Raw genomic sequence first — 18,486 nt, 5'->3', positions numbered from 1 at the left:
TACAGTCGCTGCCCAGCAGATTCGCACTTCGTAGCGTTGGGCGGGAGTGAGGTCATGGAGGAGGTACCATGATTCTGTCCCGGTTGGGTGGGAGGTTGTGGGGAAGGATACCGGGATGAGGGTGCGGAGGGTGGATTGGTTGGTGGGGAGGGGGGTGAGGCGGTTGAGAGAAGTGAGGATGGTGGTGATGGTTTGGTCGCTGATTGGGAGGTCGACAGCTGGAGGAGCAATGAATATCGTCTTCTCTGTGTTTGCCGAGATGGGAGAGACAAAAAGAGAGAAGGTGGTGAGAAGGAGTGTGAATAGCTTCATTTTTGGACAAGTCTCATGGTGGTGTAAGTGCTTGATGAGACGACTGCCGGGTCAGGGTTGCCGGAGAGCACGTGTTTCTTGGGAGTTGGGGTTAAACGAGGGCGGGTCCAATTTTTTTACCCCAGTTTCTTCTTCCCCGGGTTTTGAGCCAAACCAAGAAGTGTGGGGGTTCAAACAGCCAATCATAAAGACGGAATAGAGAATCACATGCCGGTTCTTCAGCGACCACTCGCCAGCATAACCCGGACTGCCTGCCCGTTCCAGCAAGTGGGTGACGCAAGGACCGAGGAAAATGGACCCGCGCCACACGAGGATAGCGCCAGACCAAGAACCACAAGCAAAAGCCCGTGAACATCAGAGAGTTTCGTCTCTCGGGTTTGACCACCATTGCTAAATAATCACAAGAGTCTGTTCGAAAATACCCGACGCGGTTTGAGGATTATCTACGAGACCTACGAGTCGAGTCCGTTCCTGAGACACACTCGCGTCTTTTGTTCTCCTTCAACCAAGTTCCCCCTCCCAACGGCTGGCTTATAGAACACCCCCCCTTTGATCCCCAATGACCGCCACAGCGCACTCGTGATTGTTATTCCCGACCTCCTCACTTCTGCCTTCCCACCACCGTCGCCGTTGCCCGAAATGGCGCCGACAATGTCGAAGCCGAGCGCCAATAGCGCGGCCGCCCGAGACCGAACAATTCGTGGCATCGTTAGCCAGTTGACGTCCATGTACCTCCAAAACCGCACCCGTATATCTCGCGCCGTCTACATCACACTCTTTGTCGCCCTCATAAACAGGGTGCGACATGCTATCCAGGAGCAAAAGGCTGCCTCGGTACGAGAGGCGACAAAGCGCGCCGAGAAGTCTGGTACAACATCGACTGCAGATGGAGAGGTGACAAAGAAGAAGAAGGTGGAATTGAACCGGGAGTTCTTCCGCTCGTTGCTAAGGTTGTTGAAGATTGTGGTGCCAGGATGGAGGAGCAAGGAGACGAGGCTGTTGATCAGCCACAGTTTCTTCTTGGTGATGCGGACGCTCATCAGCTTGAAGGTGGCGGCGATGGATGGTGCGATCGTCAAGGCTCTGGTGAAGGGCAACGGAAGGGAGTTCTTGATGCGCATTGTGTGGTGGATGTTGATTGCTGTACCAGCGACGTTTACCAACTCGATGTTGTCGTACCATCAAGCTGAGCTTTCGCTGCGGTACAGGACACGCTTGACGCAGTTCATCCATGACAAGTACCTCTCGCAGCTGACCTTTTATGGTATTTCTGCGCTTGATGATCGGATCAAGAACCCAGATCAGCTTATTGCTGTCGATGTGGCCAAGTTCTCGAATAGTTTGGCCGAGCTGTACAGCAACTTGGCCAAGCCCCTTCTCGACATGGTATGCCCCCTATTTGCCTGCATACAAAGTAAACATGACTGACACGACCAGACAATCTACACATTCTCCCTCTCGAAATCTGTCGGCGGAGAAGGCGTCGTCTTCATGTCTCTTCTCGTCCAGCTCTCAGCGCACGTCATGCGTGCGTTGACACCCCCATTCGGGAAATACGTGGCCGACGAAGCCAGACTCGAAGGCGAGTTCCGCTTCCAGCACTCGAGATTAATAGACCACAGCGAGGAAGTCGCCCTGTACGCCGGTCACGAAGCCGAAAAGGACACCCTCGACAAGGGCTACTTCACCCTCATCAAGCACGTCAACTACATTCTCCGCCGCCGGTTCTACCACGGCTTCATGGAGGACTTTGTCATCAAGTACTTTTGGGGCGCGCTCGGGTTGCTGCTGTGCAGTGTTCCTGTCTTTGTGAAGCTCCCTGGCCAAGTGACGATGAACATGGGTGACAGGACTGAGACCTTTGTGACCAACCGTCGCATGTTGCTGTCGGCGTCGGATGCCTTTGGGCGCATCATGTTCTCCTACAGGGAAATCATGGAGTTGGCGGGTTACACCTCCCGCGTGTCGTCACTGTTGGAAGTCATGGATGATATTCAGGCGGGGCACTTTGAGAAGAAGCTTGTGTCTAGCTCGGGCACCGAAAACAACGAGGCTGTCCTCAAGGGAAGAGGCAAGGTTGTTGAGAGCAGCAACATTGAGTTTATCGATGTGTAAGTCCCCCCCCCACCCCCACCTCCTTTTCTTTTCGTCCCCCCCACTAACCTTTTCAGACCCATCATCTCCCCCAACGGCGACGTCCTCGTCCCAGCCCTAACCTTCAAACTCACCCCGGGCGACCACCTGTTGGTCGTCGGCCCCAACGGCTGCGGCAAATCCTCCCTTTTCCGCATCCTCGGCGGGTTATGGCCCGTATACGGCGGGACAGTCCACAAACCCCCCTTCACAGACATCTTTTACATCCCCCAACGCCCTTACCTCTCCCGCGGCTCCCTCCGCCAACAAATCATCTACCCCGACGGCCTCCGCACCATGCGCTCCAAAGGCGTGACCGACTCCGATCTCTTGTCCATCCTGAAAATTCTATCTCTGGAACACCTGATCGACCTCTACCCCGAAGGCTGGGACGCGGAAGCCGAGTGGCGCGACGTCTTGTCTGGCGGGCTACAGCAGAGGGTGGCAATGGCCAGGCTGTTTTACCACCGCCCTAAATATGCCATTTTGGATGAGTGTACCAGCTCAGTGACGCTCGACACGGAAAAGGTCATGTACGACAATGCCAAGGCGCTGGGGATCACGCTCATGACGGTAAGTCATCGGAGGAGCTTGTGGAAGTACCACACGCACATTTTGCAGTTTGACGGGCAGGGGCACTTTGTCTTTACGAGGCTGGATGCGGACAAAAGAATGAAGCTGGAGGATGAGAAGGAGGATTTGGAGGTGCTGCTGAGGCAGGTGCCCGAGTTGGAGAGGAGGGTGAGGGAGTTGAGTGAGCTTTAGTGGGACGGTGGTAATGATTTTTTTTTAAAAAAAAAATAAATTGGAAAGCAAAGGTGTGTATTATCATGAGATGAAAATGCAAACAGAGCATAGGTAGACATGGTTGTAGCAGGGTGTGTCGTTATTTCGGCTTATTCTTTTTCTCGATAATCTCAAGAGATGGAAGGGGCATACCTGGTCTAAATAAGAAAGGGGACCAAGATGTGTTCTTTATGTATCTGTTGTACTAGTATGAGCCGTGGTTGTTTGTTGGCTTGCAGGTATCTAACGATGGCGAGTTATGTAGGGAGTACTGAATGAATGTCATCACGGAGTATCACCTGCACAATCCAAAATTGAAAGAGCTTGGATATCCTTTTATTTTAAAGCCTCCTGTCTACAAGACTCTCTGGACATGACCGCCCTTGCAATGACAGTCTAGCTACCGTATCCCATCCATCGCCATGATTTATCTATGCTATGCCTTTCCAACGGGAATGCAAAATAGGTACCCTCTTCCATCTCGACAACAGCTTCTTGCGTTTATGCAAACGAAAACTCCCCAGTCAGTCATACCTCATCCTCCTCGCACCCTGCGCCACCCCATGAGCTTTACTCAGCCGGGACATCGTACATGTTGGTTGTTGGTCTGTCGCCGCCATCGCCGACAAGGCAAATGAGTCGGTATTGTGCGCGAAATAAAAGGAAATTCCCGACAGGTCCTTCTTGACAGCCATGACCCCAATCGCTCCAGCCGAGGGCTGGTTCCGCACTCCAGGATGCCCCATAAAGTCGTTGACAATGAAGGACTCCATCAGGGCAGACTCATCCAGCTCTTCAATATCTTGGCCACTAGGTCCGCGCCGGGTACAGTGAAACAGACGCTCAGCACACTTGGCAGAGGCAATGCACGTGGCCATGTGTTCGCCTGTCCCGCTGGTGACAGCAGCTACCGAGGTCGCCATTTCGTCTTCGGGGTCCTCCGGCACAACAGCGGTACCAATGCCGACGAGGGCAGCAGGCCCAATTCGGCCGCGATGCTTCATTCCAATACCCCCAGAAGAAGATCCTGCTGCAATGTGACCCCTGTTATCAATGGCGATGGCGCCGACCGTGTCTGTTACGAAATCCTCATCGCCGCTACCGAATTCTCGGCTACGTTTGGTGCCAGCAAGAATTGGCAGAGGCTGTTTCTCCTCTTCTTTTTTCTCTCCGTCGTCAGAGATATCGCCTCTATCGCTCTCCGCAGTGCTTACCGAACCGTCGTGTGCCGAAGCGGCCGGGGATGGTGCTTTGTTCGTCCCTGTGAGCGGCGTGAGGAAGGCGGCGGCATCATCACTCACGCTTTTCCGTACTTTGGGCCGCTTTTGAGATGGCCTCGAGCGCCCTTGAAAGGCGGCACTGACGTAGCTCAAAGGATTTGGGGTTCGCAGGGTGTACGATGAGGACCTGGACGAGCTGCTGGGAGTCGACCGCGCAGTGGTAACCGCAGTGCCTGCCGGTGATCCATTCTCTCCCAAGGGCGTGCCGGGGATATGAGGGGAGTCAGGTTGACCTTCATTCCAAGTTCCCGTCAAGATTGCATTGGTGTGATCTCGCCCCGACGACTGGCCAGCAGGGTCGGCGGCCTGTTCGTAGTCTCCAGCGCTGGACTTTTCAGCAGTCCTGCCAGAAAAATGATTCGAGGGGTGCAGTTTGGCTTCTGCCCGTTTTAAGTCCTCGTTCCAGCGGAGATATCTGTCCTTGGCATTCTTCGAAACCAGTTGCTCGTTGGGGACTTGGGGCATGCCATGTTCTATCCCGAACTCTCTGGCACCCTCTCCAACAAGGATGTTTGGTGGAACTCGGCGGAGTGACAGAGGACGACTGCTTGCGTCAAGAATTAGTTTGGCTAGAGATATAGGATTTCGCACTCCTATCGTCGAGTTAGTTCAAGTCTCCCGTGGTAGCTATGTGAGCACATCATACCAGGAACGGCACCGCAGGCACCGCTTCTTCCCAAGTGGTCTACCACAGTCGCATCACACTCGACAATGCCGTCCATGGTCAAGTTGCTGCCGAAGCCAGCATTGGTGATTTCCCTGTCCTCGAGGTATTTGATAGCAGCTTCCACGGCTTGGGTAGCAGAAGCACCAGCTCTCAGAAAGCTCATGCCCAGCTTGGCCGCTCTATGCTCGACAATCAGTATACCTGCTATGTGAGAGCATAGACCTAGGACGAACAGGGCTTACTCGCTACATGCACTGAGATGCACATGTTCATTGGCAACGCTGTGGTAACCGGCACCAGCATGGATAAAGATCGCAGCAACCGGCTGGGGCTGTTTCCTCCTCCAGACCCGGTCGGCAGCCCCATCTCCAGAGGATATTGGTGAGAGTTCGGGGCTACTTGAGCTGCGTTGCATCGTCGCGAGACGTAAAGGCCCCCCCCCGCCTTATACCACGGGTTCTGCGAGATATGGCGACCCGATAGGGCGTGTTGATTGTCGTAGGATTTAGGACCGGCGTGCGAGCAGAGGCGAGGTGGAAAGTCAAAACGGGGGGGATTGTAGTCCGGGGTAAAGAGGGCGTGTGGCGACGCTAAAGTCCTGTCATGGATACATGTGAGGGTGAGCAAGAGGCAGGACGGTGATCGTGAGCGGGCCAGGGGCGCGACGATGGATGGAGACGGGAAGGTTCGGTCTTTAGTGGGACGATAGGCAATGGACACAAACGATGCTGTATAAGGGTGCTGTGATAAATAAATTTGGTTTGGTTTGCCGGTGGTTTGAGACAAACTCAGGACAGCGGAAAGGAGGTGTTTTGAGGTGGACGGTTGATGGACGAAGAAGATGCAGTAGTTGGTGATTTCCAAGAGTTGACCAAATCACAGATTCCCGGGCGTCTTCGGATCTACGTCAGGGTGTGCAAATGGCGGGAGGAAGGTGGTTTCCTGGGGTGGTGGTTGCTTCTTGGGTTATGTGGACGGTGAGAGCTTCATGGCGCTTGCCAAATGTTTACTGCGGAGCTTTTTGGATTTGGAGCCGACCTGGCGGATGTTGGGGACTGCAACCACAACGAATCATGATTGATTGACATTGAGACGAGGATCCTTTAAGATGACCTCTGAAAGCCATGCCATGAAAACAAGGCTCAGGAACTTGGACCTGCCATCTTCTAACAATATCTTGAAGCTCTTGGCTAGACATTCGAGACCATTACCCAGAAGGTGAGAGTGACACTGGAGTTAAATGTTGAGGGGAAAGAGAGCCAGAGAGGTTTTGTCACAAGAGCTTCTGTTGACCGCCATAGTCTGGCGGGGCTCTCTCTTGGCGCACAGCCGCAGAGCCACCGCAACATGGATGGAGCTCGCTGCTGGCGAGACGTAATCTTGGACCTCCAACCTCCACTGGGCGCCGACTGCCTGCCACCTTCGACGTCCGGCTCACGATCCCCCAATTCCCATTCCCGTTCCGCAAAGCAACACTTGATTCTTCAACACACGAGCTGCATTCGGCCGCAACCCCATCGCAAACATGGCAAACCAAACGCCGGCCGTTGTCATGGACAAGTACGTCGCAGCCCCTTAAATCAAGCCCCGCTCTTCCCAGTCCAGGTAGCAGCCAGCTCCCAGCTTGAAGGTCATCGTCACTAACATCATGCGCGCAGCGGCACTGGCTTCTCCAAGTTAGGTTCGTAGCTTCGGGTATCGACCGGTAACATCCTTCTCGTAAACAACATCTGACCGGCTCTGCCCAGGTTTTGCCGGCAATGATTCCCCGTCCTTCGTTTTCCCGACCGCCATCGCGACCAAGGCCGCTGCCGGTAGCGCCGGGTCTGGCTCTGGCCGTCCGGCCGTAGCGAACAAGCCCTCTTTCCTCACCGGCGGTGCTGGTCCGACCGGCCATCTCTCGGCCAAGCGCGGCACTGAGGACCTCGATTACTTTATTGGCGACGAAGCCATCGCCGCCTCTTCTGGCCCCGGTTACGGGCTGCACTACCCAATCCGACACGGTCAAATAGAGAACTGGGTGGGTCTAGTCGCATCGGGTTGGAAGAGGAAGCACAATGCTAATACGAGGATACCCAGGATCACATGGAGAGATTTTGGTCCAACTCCATCTTTAAATATTTGAGAGTCGAGCCTGAGGATCATCACTTCCTCCTCACCGAACCACCCCTGAACCCCCCCGAAAATCGTGAAAACACGGCCGAGATTTTCTTCGAGTCTTTCAACTGCGCCGGTCTATATATTGCCGTTCAGGCCGTGTTGGCTCTTGCTGCCTCCTGGACCTCATCCAAGGTCACCGACCGATCCCTGACCGGTACTGTTATTGACTCGGGTGACGGTGTCACCCACGTCATCCCCGTGGCCGAGGGCTATGTTATTGGATCATCGATCAAGTCTATTCCCATTGCTGGACGCGACATCACCTACTTTGTCCAGTCACTCCTGAGAGACCGCGGCGAGCCCGACTCGTCGCTCAAGACGGCGCAGGAGATCAAGGAGCAGTACTGCTATGTGTGCCCCGACATTGTCAAGGAGTTTGACCGCTTCGATCGTGACCGCAGTCGCTTCATGGAGCACGTTGTTGCGCACCCCGGCGGTCGCCAAGCGACTGTCGATGTTGGTTACGAGCGCTTCCTTGCTCCTGAAATCTTCTTCAACCCCGAAATCTACTCGTCCGACTTTTTGACTCCCCTTCCCGTGGTGGTGGATGGCGTCATCCAGTCATCCCCTATCGATGTGCGCCGCGGTCTCTACAAGAACATTGTGCTCTCTGGTGGTAGCACACTCTACAAGGACTTTGGTCGCAGATTACAGCGTGATATCAAGCAGTTGGTGGATGCCAGAATTCGGGCCAGCGAGGCTCGCAGCGGTGGAGCCAAGAGCGGTGGTCTTGATGTCCAAGTCATCACGCACAAGCGACAAAGGCACGGCCCCTGGTTTGGTGGCAGTTTGCTTGGTCAAACACCCGAGTTCCGATCCTACTGCCACACCAAGGCGGAGGTATGTGTCCCTCATACTGACCATATATGTCGAGCAATGATGGCTAACCGTCTTACAGTACCAAGAATATGGCCCAAGTATTGTTCGGAGATTTGCGCTGTTGGGTGGCCCTGCAGGCTCTTAGAGTATGGTGTTTTTTTGTAGTAAAAGCAAGCGATGTTTTTGGAGAGGGCGGTTGCGTTTCTGCGGGACGGCGGCGCCCAAAAGAGATAGGAAAGACATGTTTTTTATTCATTTATTTGTTGATTTTTAGACCAAGTGACCTTGAAGTGGTGGAACCCGGCTTTCGGGATGGCCACCAAGCCGGCGTCTCCGCCCCCCGAGCGCAACCCCCAGGCCGTTTGATATGGACCGGGCAGTCTCAGCTGCTTTCCAGACTACCGAGTTCCCAGCTCGGCAATCTTTTGACGATCTGGGGGCTGTTTAGCTTCGGCTCAACCCCGCGTTTTGTCGTGATCCTTTATGCGGGGGAAGTGTCTTTTTGGGGTCTGTTGGGACGTCACGATGTTAGACATACATAACCTCGGATATAAGTGCATTTTGTGATGCTTCCTTCGCTCAAGCGGAAGCTGGGGAAGGGATTTTAGATGGTGGTGGTGATGCGGGGAAGTTTTGAAAAGTGACTGATTCTTATGTATCGTGTGTTTGGTCGATGTGATACTTTATTATGGGAAGGTTTAATCCGGCCGGTCTAGAATTCTTGGAGGATCCGATATATCCGGCCTTGTCCGGGGCGGTCCGGCTCCGACTTTCATATCATAAGGTAGACTCCCTCTCCGTTGATTCAATTGATCGGTGGAGTCTATCCAGAACATGAGATGATTGCTGTTTTGACTGCCTGATGGACACTGGAATCCGGTACTGGACTGAATGACAACGTGATGGTGATCGTGATAAGAGTTAAGAATTTGATCCGAACTATGGAGCGATGATGATGTGGTTTGTTTTGGAACGGGCCGTTTACAGTGGTGGCGTCGACTTACACGAGCAGCGGCTGTAGTTCTAGCGCCCTATCGCTTGGTTCCGGGGCAGCGGAAGGCCTTTCTTCCATGCATGACACTGCATTGTGTGGAACGTCACAACGGCCTAGGCTTGCTGCGAGGGGAAGGGGGGGGGGGGGTTATCATCAAGATGGACAGAACATCAGACCACCTTCTGCGTCCGTGGACTTGGATATTGACTGCCGCGATTGACGGTTCAGTTTTTTAGGGGCAAGGTTTTAATTCGACAAAATAACGGCTTCTAAGGACAAGTTGATCAACAGTTTTGGGTAGCAGAGGATTTAGACACATAAAAATTGTGGTTCCATGACGTTTGGTGCAGGCGTGATCTTCCGGGGATAAACACCAGTCAGTTTTGCTTCCTCGTAAAAACAACAACAACAACAACAACAACAACAGCAGAGCTTCCAGGCGGAGATCACTCGGTCTTTTTTTCTACGGCATGATGTTAAGAGGAGGGTAACAGTGCATTACAGCCTCACAGAAACAAGCCTTCCACTATGTCTGATTCTGGAAAGGGCCTTCCACCTCCCTGTAGTTAGCCCCGGTTTGGTAACAAAGGAAAAGATCATACGTTTTTCCCTGACAGCACTTTCCCGCCCCCCTCGCAGGCAAGGAAAAAGCTTCGATGATGCAGCAGATCTCGTGTCTGGACCGCAGGTGGTCTCCTCATTTCGTGAGGGGGTGACTGGGACACAAGTGTATATAAAGGTCACACGGTTACCTCATTTTGTACATCACAGTTCAACTTTGATTTCATCAGAACCAACCTATCCCATACTCAAACGCCAACCACTATTTTCAGAGAAGAAAGAGAAAGAGTCTGTTCAAGATGACAACCTACGACATCCCAACCGAGCAATGGGCCCAAGTAGTCGAAGCCCCCGGCGGCCGTACGTTTCCCATCCCCATCCCCACCTAGGTCTTGACAACCACAACTAACATCCCGCGCCCCCAGCCGCCGTCTACAAGAAAATCCCCGTCCCCTCCCCTGGCCCAGATGAGGTCCTCATCAACGTAAAGTACTCCGGCGTCTGCCACACCGACCTCCACGCCATGAAGGGTGACTGGTATGTTCCCCCCCAACCTTCACTCTCCCCATTCCCCAAAACAAAGCTAACAAATCTTCCCCCCCCCCCCTCCAGGCCAATCCCCACTAAAATCCCCCTCGTCGGCGGCCATGAAGGCGCCGGCATCGTCGTGAAAAAAGGCTCCCTAGTCGCCGACGACATCAAGCTAGGCGACGCAGCAGGCATCAAATGGCTCAACGGCTCGTGCCTCTCCTGCTCCTTTTGCCAACAATCTGACGAGCCCCTCTGCCAGTCTGCCCTCTTGTCGGGGTACACGGTCGACGGGTCGTTCCAGCAGTATGCCATCGCCAAGGCTGCGCACATCGCGCGGATTCCTGAGGGTGTTGATCTTGAGGAGGTGGCTCCTGTGCTCTGCGCCGGGATTACGGTATACAAGGGATTAAAGGAATCAGGAGTGAGACCAGGCCAGTGGGTTGCTGTTGTTGGAGCGGGTGGCGGGTTGGGGAGTATGGCGGTGCAATACGCCAAGGCTATGGGAGTGCATGTTATTGGGATTGATGGCGGGAATGAAAAGGGGGAGAGTGTCAAGAAACTGGGGGGGAGTGCCTACGTTGATTTTATGGCGTCCAAGGATTTGGTTGAGGAGGTCAAAGCTGCGACGCCCGATGGGTTGGGGCCGCATGCTGTGTTGTTGTTGGCTGTGTCGGAGAAGCCGTTCCAGCAGGCGACCGAGTATGTCAGGAGTAGGGGGGCAGTTGTTTGCATTGGGTTGCCTGCGGGGGCGTATCTCAAGGCGCCTGTGTTTGATACCGTGCTTAGGATGATTACTATCAAGGGGAGCTACGTGGGCAACAGGCAGGATACGGCCGAGGCGTTGGACTTCTTCCAGAGGGGTTTGATCAAGGTGCCGTATAAGACTGTTGGGTTGAGCCAGCTGGGCGAGGTGTACCAGATGATGGAGGAGGGCAAGATTGTGGGGAGGTATGTGGTTGATACTAGCAAGTAGACAGGGCAATGGGGAAGGGCTGGCTGTGGGTAATGATTATATGTGAGCGTTATTATGTATCCTGAAAATAAGAGAGTTAAACAGTCAAACCACCAGAGTTCAACTGCCTCGTCTCCCCAACCGCCTCAAAAGTCCCGTTATACAACCTCAGCAACCCCTGCGCTGAGCTCTGTCCCGGAGCCATCCAAGAGACATTATGCTGCTTGCTCCCCAACCCAACAAAAACACTCTCGTCATACCCCGTCTCAACATTCAAAACATTAGGCATGAGCTGGTGGTGTAACCTCGGGGCTTTGATGGCCTCGTACATCTCCCCAACAGCACTACGTCCCTGATCAATGGCGGACATGATCCCAAAGGCAACTTGCATCGTAGAAGAGATAATCCTCGATCCGCCGGCTGCTCCTGTGGCAAAGAAAAGGGAGCCGTTGCTGGCGTGTTCGACAATAAGGGGGGTGATGGAGGACAGGGGGCGCTTGTAAGGGGCGATGAAGTTGTTGGGCGAGGGCTCGAAGCCGAAGGAGTTGGGGCGGCCGGGTTGGGAAAAGTCGTCCATTTCGTTGTTGCTGGAAGGGGGGGGGTTGTTAGCTTTGTTTGAGAGAGCGGAAGGGGGGGCTTACAGGATGATGCCAGTGTCGGTCATGATTTTTGCCCCAAAAAGCAGGTTGATTGTCGTGGTGGAGGTAACTGTCATGCCTGTCTCGTCAGACGCAACAAGGTGAGAGGTTCCCGAGCTTTCAGCAGCGTACACCGATTGTGGGTTGTACACGTCCAGAGCCTGGGTCTGGTTATCCATGATCATCTTGCGGATCTGTTGGGCCTTCTCCTCGCTCAACATGGTCTTCTGGAACGCTGTCAACCCTCTGATGAAATCAGGGTCACCAAGTTCTTGACGTGCTCCATAAGCAAACTTCATCGCCTCGGTGAGCCTGTGGGCAGTCAAGCTCTTGTCTGCCAAGTCCTCAGGGGGGAACTGCTCCATGACCTTGAGGATGTTGAGCGTGACTGCGCCGCTGCTGGGTGCAACCGTCGTGTAAAGCTTGAAGCCGCGGTAATCAATGCTGAGGGGCTGCTTCATGCGGATGGTATACTCTCTCAAATCGTCATGCGTCATCGTCCCGTTATTCTCCTGAATAGTCTTGATAATCGAGTCGGCGATTTCTCCTTCGTAGAACGCCTCAGGTCCTTCAGTGGCAATTTTCTCAAGCGTACTCGCCAACCTCTTCCTCGTAATCCTATCCCCCAATCCCAACAACGTCCCATTCGGCGCAAAATCCTGCGCCCAAACCGGATCGCTCACCAAAAAGTCATCATTGGCACTCGCAGCCTTCATGTACTTGACCAAATCCTCGCCAACCGTAAACCCCTCCCTCGCAACCTCGACAGCAGGCATCACCACCTCCTTCCACCCCAACCTCCCATACTTTTCCTGCAGATACCCCAGCCCTCTAATCTCCCCCGGCACCCCCACCGCCAACCCCCCAATCACTGAGGCGTTTCGATCATGTTTGTACATGTCTTTGTGCGCAGAAGAAGGGGCAGTCTCCCGGTAGTCGATGACCTCATGGCGGCCAAGCTCGTCGCGGACGAGCATGAAGCCGCCGCCGCCGATGCCCGAGTGGTACATTCCTATTACCCCCACGCAGAGGGTTGCTGCTACGAGGGCGTCGGCTGCCGTCCCGCCTTGGGAGATCATGTCGATGCCGATTTGGGAGCAGAGTTTGGATTCGGAGGCGACGGCCCCGCGGGTGCCATTTGGCGCGGTTGAAGGGTCAAGGTTGAGGACGCATTGTTCTTGTTCTGGGGAGTAGCGGAATGGGGCCGGAAGGCCGGATGTGAGGGTGAGGGTGCTGGCTAGGCTGAGGGCCAGGGGGAGGATGGGGATGTCTAGGTGGTGTTAGTTTTGGGGCTGAATAAGTTTGGGAAATAAAGAAAGCGGACTTACACATGGCGATGATATGGTTTGTTACCCTTATATACAACTATGCATATGTCCAAAAAGCTCGTCGTTGTTTCGTTGCAACCAACCTCTTACCAACCACGACGCTAAATGTACAACGGAGCAAGACGCGAGTGCAAGATAAAGAATAGAAGCAAAATCCCACTTTTCCCAACCAGAAATAGTGTATCCACGAAAAAAACGGGAAAAAAACCCTATCCGTTTCCGTTTCTCACCCTTCTCATCCTCAAACTTACTCCCCACTTCAAGGAAGAGGGAAGGCAGGCACCCTTTAAGCAAGAGCAAGATAGATAAGCCTTGGTAGTGATCCCCTGTCCCACGCCGCTTACCCCAAAAGCAAAGCGGAGTTGGGTATCCATTCCACCATACTCAACCCCAACCCTGCGCTGTTATCTTCTTTCCATCCACCAATTAGCGGAACAGTGATTGCCTATTGTGATCGTCAACGTCATCTGACAGTTTATCTCCTTCCTTTTTCTCAGACCGACATGTGATTATTCAACGGGTTCATTCATTTGCACTTTCAGGTTTTTTTTTTGTCTGGGTATATACTCAAGTTGGTTTTAACCACTAAAAAGATGTTATTTGTTTGTCTATTCATCGGTTCATCTTCTAATTCATCCCCAAGCTTCAACCAAGTCGTCGTCGTTCTTCCAAAAAAAAAAAAGCAAGTGAATGAATGTACACAAAAAAGGCTCAAAATTGCCTGGGCTCTCTCTTTCCCGTCTAGGGCTCAGAGAGAAAAGAAAACATTTCCACAACATCAAAATCTCCAAAATCCATCTATGATACCCAAAGTGGCTGACTGATCTTACACGCTCCCCCCTTCCCCGGAAGATAGAATGGCGATACTTTTACGCCCTCGCGGGCGTAGCCACTCTTTTGTCCGTTTTAAGCACTAACAACAACCGTCGGTTATTTAAAAAAGCTTAACCGGCACCGCAGCCCCAGTAGCGGAAGCGACACCGCTCACGACCGTCCCATTGGCGGCAGTAGGGAAAGGAGTGGCGCTGGCCTCGGCGGTGACAGTCACAATCTCATCAGGGGGGCAGGCCTCCTCCTCGTCACCCTCCTCGACGACCTCCTCAACGGGGGTGGTCACAGCAGCGAGTTCGTCAGCGGTGGTGGTGGCGGCGACCTCGGTGGTGGCGGTAGTAGTGGTCTTGTTCTTGTTCTTGTTCTTCTTGGTCTTGACGGCCTTGTTCTTGCCACCGCCGACGGTGACAAAGACGGTGGAGACGGCGGCCGCCTCGGTGACGGTGACAGTGACGGCACCGGCAGCAGCACCGGCCTCGGTGACGGTCACGGTGGCGGTGGCGGCGGTCTCAGTGACGGTGACGGCGCCCTCGCAGACTTCGCAGACGGGGCAGGCTTCCTCGGGGGCGTTGCCGTTGCCGTTGCCGTTGCCGTTACCATTGCCGGCACCAGCGCCGGGGGTGACGACGGCGGTGACGGTGGTCTGCTGATTGGGCTTCTTGACGGTGACGGTGCGGGTGCCGGTGGAGGTGAGAGTGGCAGTGGTGGTGGTGTCGACATCGGCAGCAGGGGTGGTCTCAGCGGAGCCGGGGACGGCAGCGGAGGTCTCCTCGACGGGGGTCTCACCGGCAGCCGGAGTGGTGGCGGCGGCGGTCTCGCCGGCGGGGTGGCTGACGGTGACGGTCACAACGTTGACCTTGGTCTCGGTGGACTTAACCTTGGTCTTGACCTTGGTGGTGACGACACGGGGGGTCTCAGCAACACCGCCGCCACCGAGGGTGACGGTGACGACGCGCTCGCTGGTGACGGTGTGAACAATGCTCTCGGTCTCAGTGGAAACGACAGTCTCAACAACGTGAGTGCTGGCAGGGGCTGTCTCGACAGCAGTGTCAGCGGGAGCAGCAGTCTCGGCGGGGGCGGTACCGGTGTTGGTGATGGCAATGCCAGTTCCGGTGATCACAGGGGCGTCAGAGGGGGTGAGAGTGGAACCAGTGATGAGACCGGAAGAAGCCTCTTCAAGAACGCTGGACTCGATGGCAGGGACCTCGGTGACGGGACAGACGATCTCGGTGAGGACGACGGTGTTGGTGACGATGACGGTCTCCAGGGCCTCGGTGGGGAGCTCAAGGAGATCCTCAGTCTTGGTAGGGCAGTCGATGACCTCGGCAGCGCAAGAGGTGATGGTGAGCACCTCAGTGGTGGAAACGGTCAAGGTGGTGATACCGGCCTGGGCAGCAGTGGTGGTGGCGGTGCCGTTGACGAAAGGAGCGCTGGTGATGGCAGTGTCGACGGCAGACTCAACACCAGTGGAGAGAGGAATAGCGGAGGAGAGATCAGCAACGCCGGTTCCGAGAGAGGTAGCGGCAGCCGTCTCGGCAGCCGAGCTGCTGGAGATGAGGTTTGTGGTGTTTTGTCGCCTCCAGTGCATGTTGTATCTGGGGTGAGAGTAGGCGGTGGTAAGGGCGGCGAAAAGGCCGACGGCAAGAGGAGCAGACTTCATCTTGAAGGTTGATCTGGTGTATATCTCTGGGTAAGTTCGAAGTTGATGTGGTGATGAAATTGTTCAAAGTGCGCCTGGCAAAATATTCGTTTGTTTGAGTCTTTTGGAAAGCAGCGAGAGATCGACTTCGCAGTAAAAATGAGCAAACACAGTTGCTTAGAGAGTGTAGATACAAGAGAAGAAAAAGAATTGAATGTCCAGACAAGCAAAAGGAATGGTGCTTGACCAAGAAAATGAAGGTTTATTTTTTTGGAAGAACGTGAAGAAAACAAGAGGAGAAAATAGGGAACACAAAGAAAACAACACCTGGGTGGTGAGGTTCTTATGAGGGGGCCACCATCAGGCAATCCACACCAAGGTTCCATCGCCCAAGAGATGTTTTCCGAGATTCCCATGGGTGGGGCTTGGGGGGGGGATGAACCCATGTCTGTTTCCCAAGCATCATCAACCGCCTGGTTCCTCTTCTCAAACCCCACCGTTAGGTGATTGCTCTTTTCGATTCGACTGCCGCGAGAATGGTGGTTGACTGGCACACTGGGCGGTTTGCCGGAAATCCAGGAGGCTCTGTCGTGACACCGACAGGGGTGCCGTAGCCAAGACCAGGGGGCAGATGCAGGAACCGCAAACCTGAGACAGGCTGGGAGCCAATCATTTTGCCTGACTAGGGCACCGTTATGGAAAAGGGGGGGCTTTTTCGATTCTGCTGTCTCCATACTTCTGAAGCAGTGACATCAGGTATGAACCCTCAGGCGTTCATCGCCCGTCGGTTTGTCCGTTCAAGATCCGAAAGGGTGGACAGCCGTGACGGCTTCAAGTTGTCAAGCATCATCCTTTTTTGCTTTCCCATCCATCCGTCCGTCATCCGAGAGATAAAAGTTTGCACGGTTGATCTTCAACCCGACCGATTGGTGAAGATGGGGGCGGGGCAAAAAGATCACTGAGGCACACAAGGTTGAAAATCATTAATGATCAGAGATCAAAACCAGGAAGGTGGGCAAAGGTGTCTGAGACAAGTGATCGCCAGCGAGAAGTCTGGTACAGTGCTACGGAGAGGTACTATAACAGACGATAATAGCCCGATGGGTGCAGCTTAACTGACAGCGGTTGTTGGTGAAATGCGAGACTTGTTTCGCTCACTTCTCGAACTCGCCTATTTTTCTGGATTTTATTTAGAAAGAAAAGAAGCGGTACAACAATCGAAGTGCAACCTTCTCTCGTCAGACAGTAGAGGGGGTCCAACCGCAAAGAAGTCTCGATATGCCTCGGCCAGTGCCTTCTCACCTAGCAATCCTCCCGACCACTCACCTCACGTTCAACAAGCTTATTTCCGTCATCCACCCTCTCCGGATCCCAAGTTTGTACAACAATATCATTTCGTTGGCATCCTTCCTTACCATCATCACCACCGCCATCAACATCCTCTGCCCTGCCCAGCCCTGCCCAGACCTTATCCCCTCATCAGGGGTCCAGTTTCGAGACTCCCTTCTCCCCAGTCCCCAACTTAAATTCATTAAGGAGACCACCAGTTTCATCCTCCCCGGTTCTCCACCACAGCTACAACACCCCCCAATTTTCATCGCGACGTTTGAACCAAGACTCGCTCCCATTGGCCAGCGCTTCAAGAAACTCTTCTCCTTCTTCATGCGATTTTCCAGGCGCGTCAATCATCGTCAACATGTTGCGCGCTTTCGCATAAACCAGCGTCAACACACGGACAATGATCCTCACCCAGCCTCACCCAGAGACTATTTCTGTCCTTCCTCCCCCCTCCCCTCTGTGCACGTGTGACGGTTGTTTTGGAGATCGGATCAAGCATGATAGCGGGAGCGGGCAGCGCGGTAGCGGTGACGGACATTTTATCCATTGACCAAGCCCCTATCACGGTCCATACCAAGTCCCAGAGATTCCAGAACATTGGTTACCTAGGAAAGAAAGGCAGGAATGATTTCCACACTGCCTGCTCCCCTTCTTATTTTGCTCTCCCGTGGCTTGCTGTTGGGTGATCACCGTCGTCTGAACTCGTGATCTGTGTGATTTTCAAGTTTGCTTCTGCTGACTTGTTGATCTGTCGTCGGCATTTGCGTGGCGTAAGCGGGTGAGTCCCGTCCCCGGGTAGGTCGCGAGGTTGGGTCTGGTACGGTCCGGTCAGGTCGGGAGATGGGCTGTCGATGATGTAGGTAGAGAGAAAGAGTGCAAACTTGGGATGATGAGAACATGTCAGCATGGGGGCTATTGCAGATATCGCCACTTGTTGGAGCATGCTGATATCCCCGACGGCAAAAATTGTGAGCATCACTGTCTAGACATCGGCACATGTAAACTGTCTGTTATGTTGAGTCGAAAGTGACCAATGCCCTGCTGCGCCCACCACGCAAAATGCCAACATCAAAGTAACAACACAGAGATGATCAATTGGCCCGGGTCAAAGAACTCTGTGGCCGAGTGGTGGTGTTGAGCAAGTACAAGTCAGACTCGTTTCCCCAAAGAAAGGAACGCTGTCAAGCGACGTCGGTAAAAAGCACCAAGAATACAGTCATCACTCGCGGAAACCTCGTCTAGGTCATGCTCTTTAATATGACATAGAATGGGATCCCGCCGGGTGATGATTGTATACTTGCAGTCCTCTCTTCGCCATTCAGTAGACAAGCATCCCATTCTTCCAAGATACAAGCCAGTCCCAGTTGTACTAGCTTAACACTACTACCTGGCCTAGAACCCCCTTCCCCAGCCTTCTCATTCCTTTTGTACAGTATCCTAATCCACAATCATGCAAATGTATATATACACAGCCATCCATCTCGATGCACCCCCATTCCATGTTCATGCCGTATACC

General features: G+C 53.8%; 6 protein-coding genes across 6 annotated transcripts; 3 read left to right on the top strand and 3 right to left on the bottom strand.

Moving 5' to 3' along the window:
* Positions 1-963: 963 nt before the first annotated feature.
* Positions 964-3,210, top strand: PODANS_3_7490 (uncharacterized protein; the record flags this gene model as incomplete). The annotated part of the gene is made up of 3 exons (XM_001909518.1): positions 964-1,698; positions 1,750-2,423; positions 2,484-3,210. 3 exons carry the CDS (start codon positions 964-966, stop codon positions 3,208-3,210), a joined length of 2,136 nt encoding a protein of 711 aa, XP_001909553.1.
* Positions 3,211-3,755: 545 nt separating this feature from the next.
* On the bottom strand, positions 3,756-5,593 carry PODANS_3_7480 (uncharacterized protein; the record flags this gene model as incomplete). The annotated part of the gene is made up of 3 exons (XM_001909517.1): positions 3,756-5,101; positions 5,158-5,357; positions 5,421-5,593. The coding sequence occupies 3 exons, from the start codon at positions 5,591-5,593 to the stop codon at positions 3,756-3,758; spliced, it is 1,719 nt and encodes a 572-aa protein (XP_001909552.1).
* A 932-nt stretch (positions 5,594-6,525) lies between these two features.
* On the top strand, positions 6,526-8,302 carry PODANS_3_7470 (uncharacterized protein; the record flags this gene model as incomplete). The annotated part of the gene is made up of 5 exons (XM_001909516.1): positions 6,526-6,737; positions 6,837-6,859; positions 6,927-7,198; positions 7,258-8,178; positions 8,237-8,302. 5 exons carry the CDS (start codon positions 6,526-6,528, stop codon positions 8,300-8,302), a joined length of 1,494 nt encoding a protein of 497 aa, XP_001909551.1.
* Positions 8,303-10,011: 1,709 nt separating this feature from the next.
* PODANS_3_7460 (uncharacterized protein) lies at positions 10,012-11,216 on the top strand (the record flags this gene model as incomplete). The annotated part of the gene is made up of 3 exons (XM_001909515.1): positions 10,012-10,072; positions 10,138-10,249; positions 10,325-11,216. 3 exons carry the CDS (start codon positions 10,012-10,014, stop codon positions 11,214-11,216), a joined length of 1,065 nt encoding a protein of 354 aa, XP_001909550.1.
* Positions 11,217-11,292: 76 nt separating this feature from the next.
* Positions 11,293-13,165, bottom strand: PODANS_3_7450 (uncharacterized protein; the record flags this gene model as incomplete). The annotated part of the gene is made up of 3 exons (XM_001909514.1): positions 11,293-11,782; positions 11,837-13,103; positions 13,162-13,165. The coding sequence occupies 3 exons, from the start codon at positions 13,163-13,165 to the stop codon at positions 11,293-11,295; spliced, it is 1,761 nt and encodes a 586-aa protein (XP_001909549.1).
* A 930-nt stretch (positions 13,166-14,095) lies between these two features.
* Positions 14,096-15,652, bottom strand: PODANS_3_7500 (uncharacterized protein; the record flags this gene model as incomplete). The annotated part of the gene is made up of 1 exon (XM_001909513.1): positions 14,096-15,652. The coding sequence occupies one exon, from the start codon at positions 15,650-15,652 to the stop codon at positions 14,096-14,098; it is 1,557 nt and encodes a 518-aa protein (XP_001909548.1).
* Between the last annotated feature and the right edge of the window lie 2,834 nt (positions 15,653-18,486).

Source organism: Podospora anserina, chromosome 3 (assembly GCF_000226545.1).
Source record: "Podospora anserina S mat+ genomic DNA chromosome 3, supercontig 2".
Lineage (NCBI taxonomy): Eukaryota > Fungi > Ascomycota > Sordariomycetes > Sordariales > Podosporaceae > Podospora > Podospora anserina.
The sequence above is the reverse complement of the archived record's forward strand: the minus strand, read 5'-3'. Positions and strand labels throughout refer to the sequence as shown.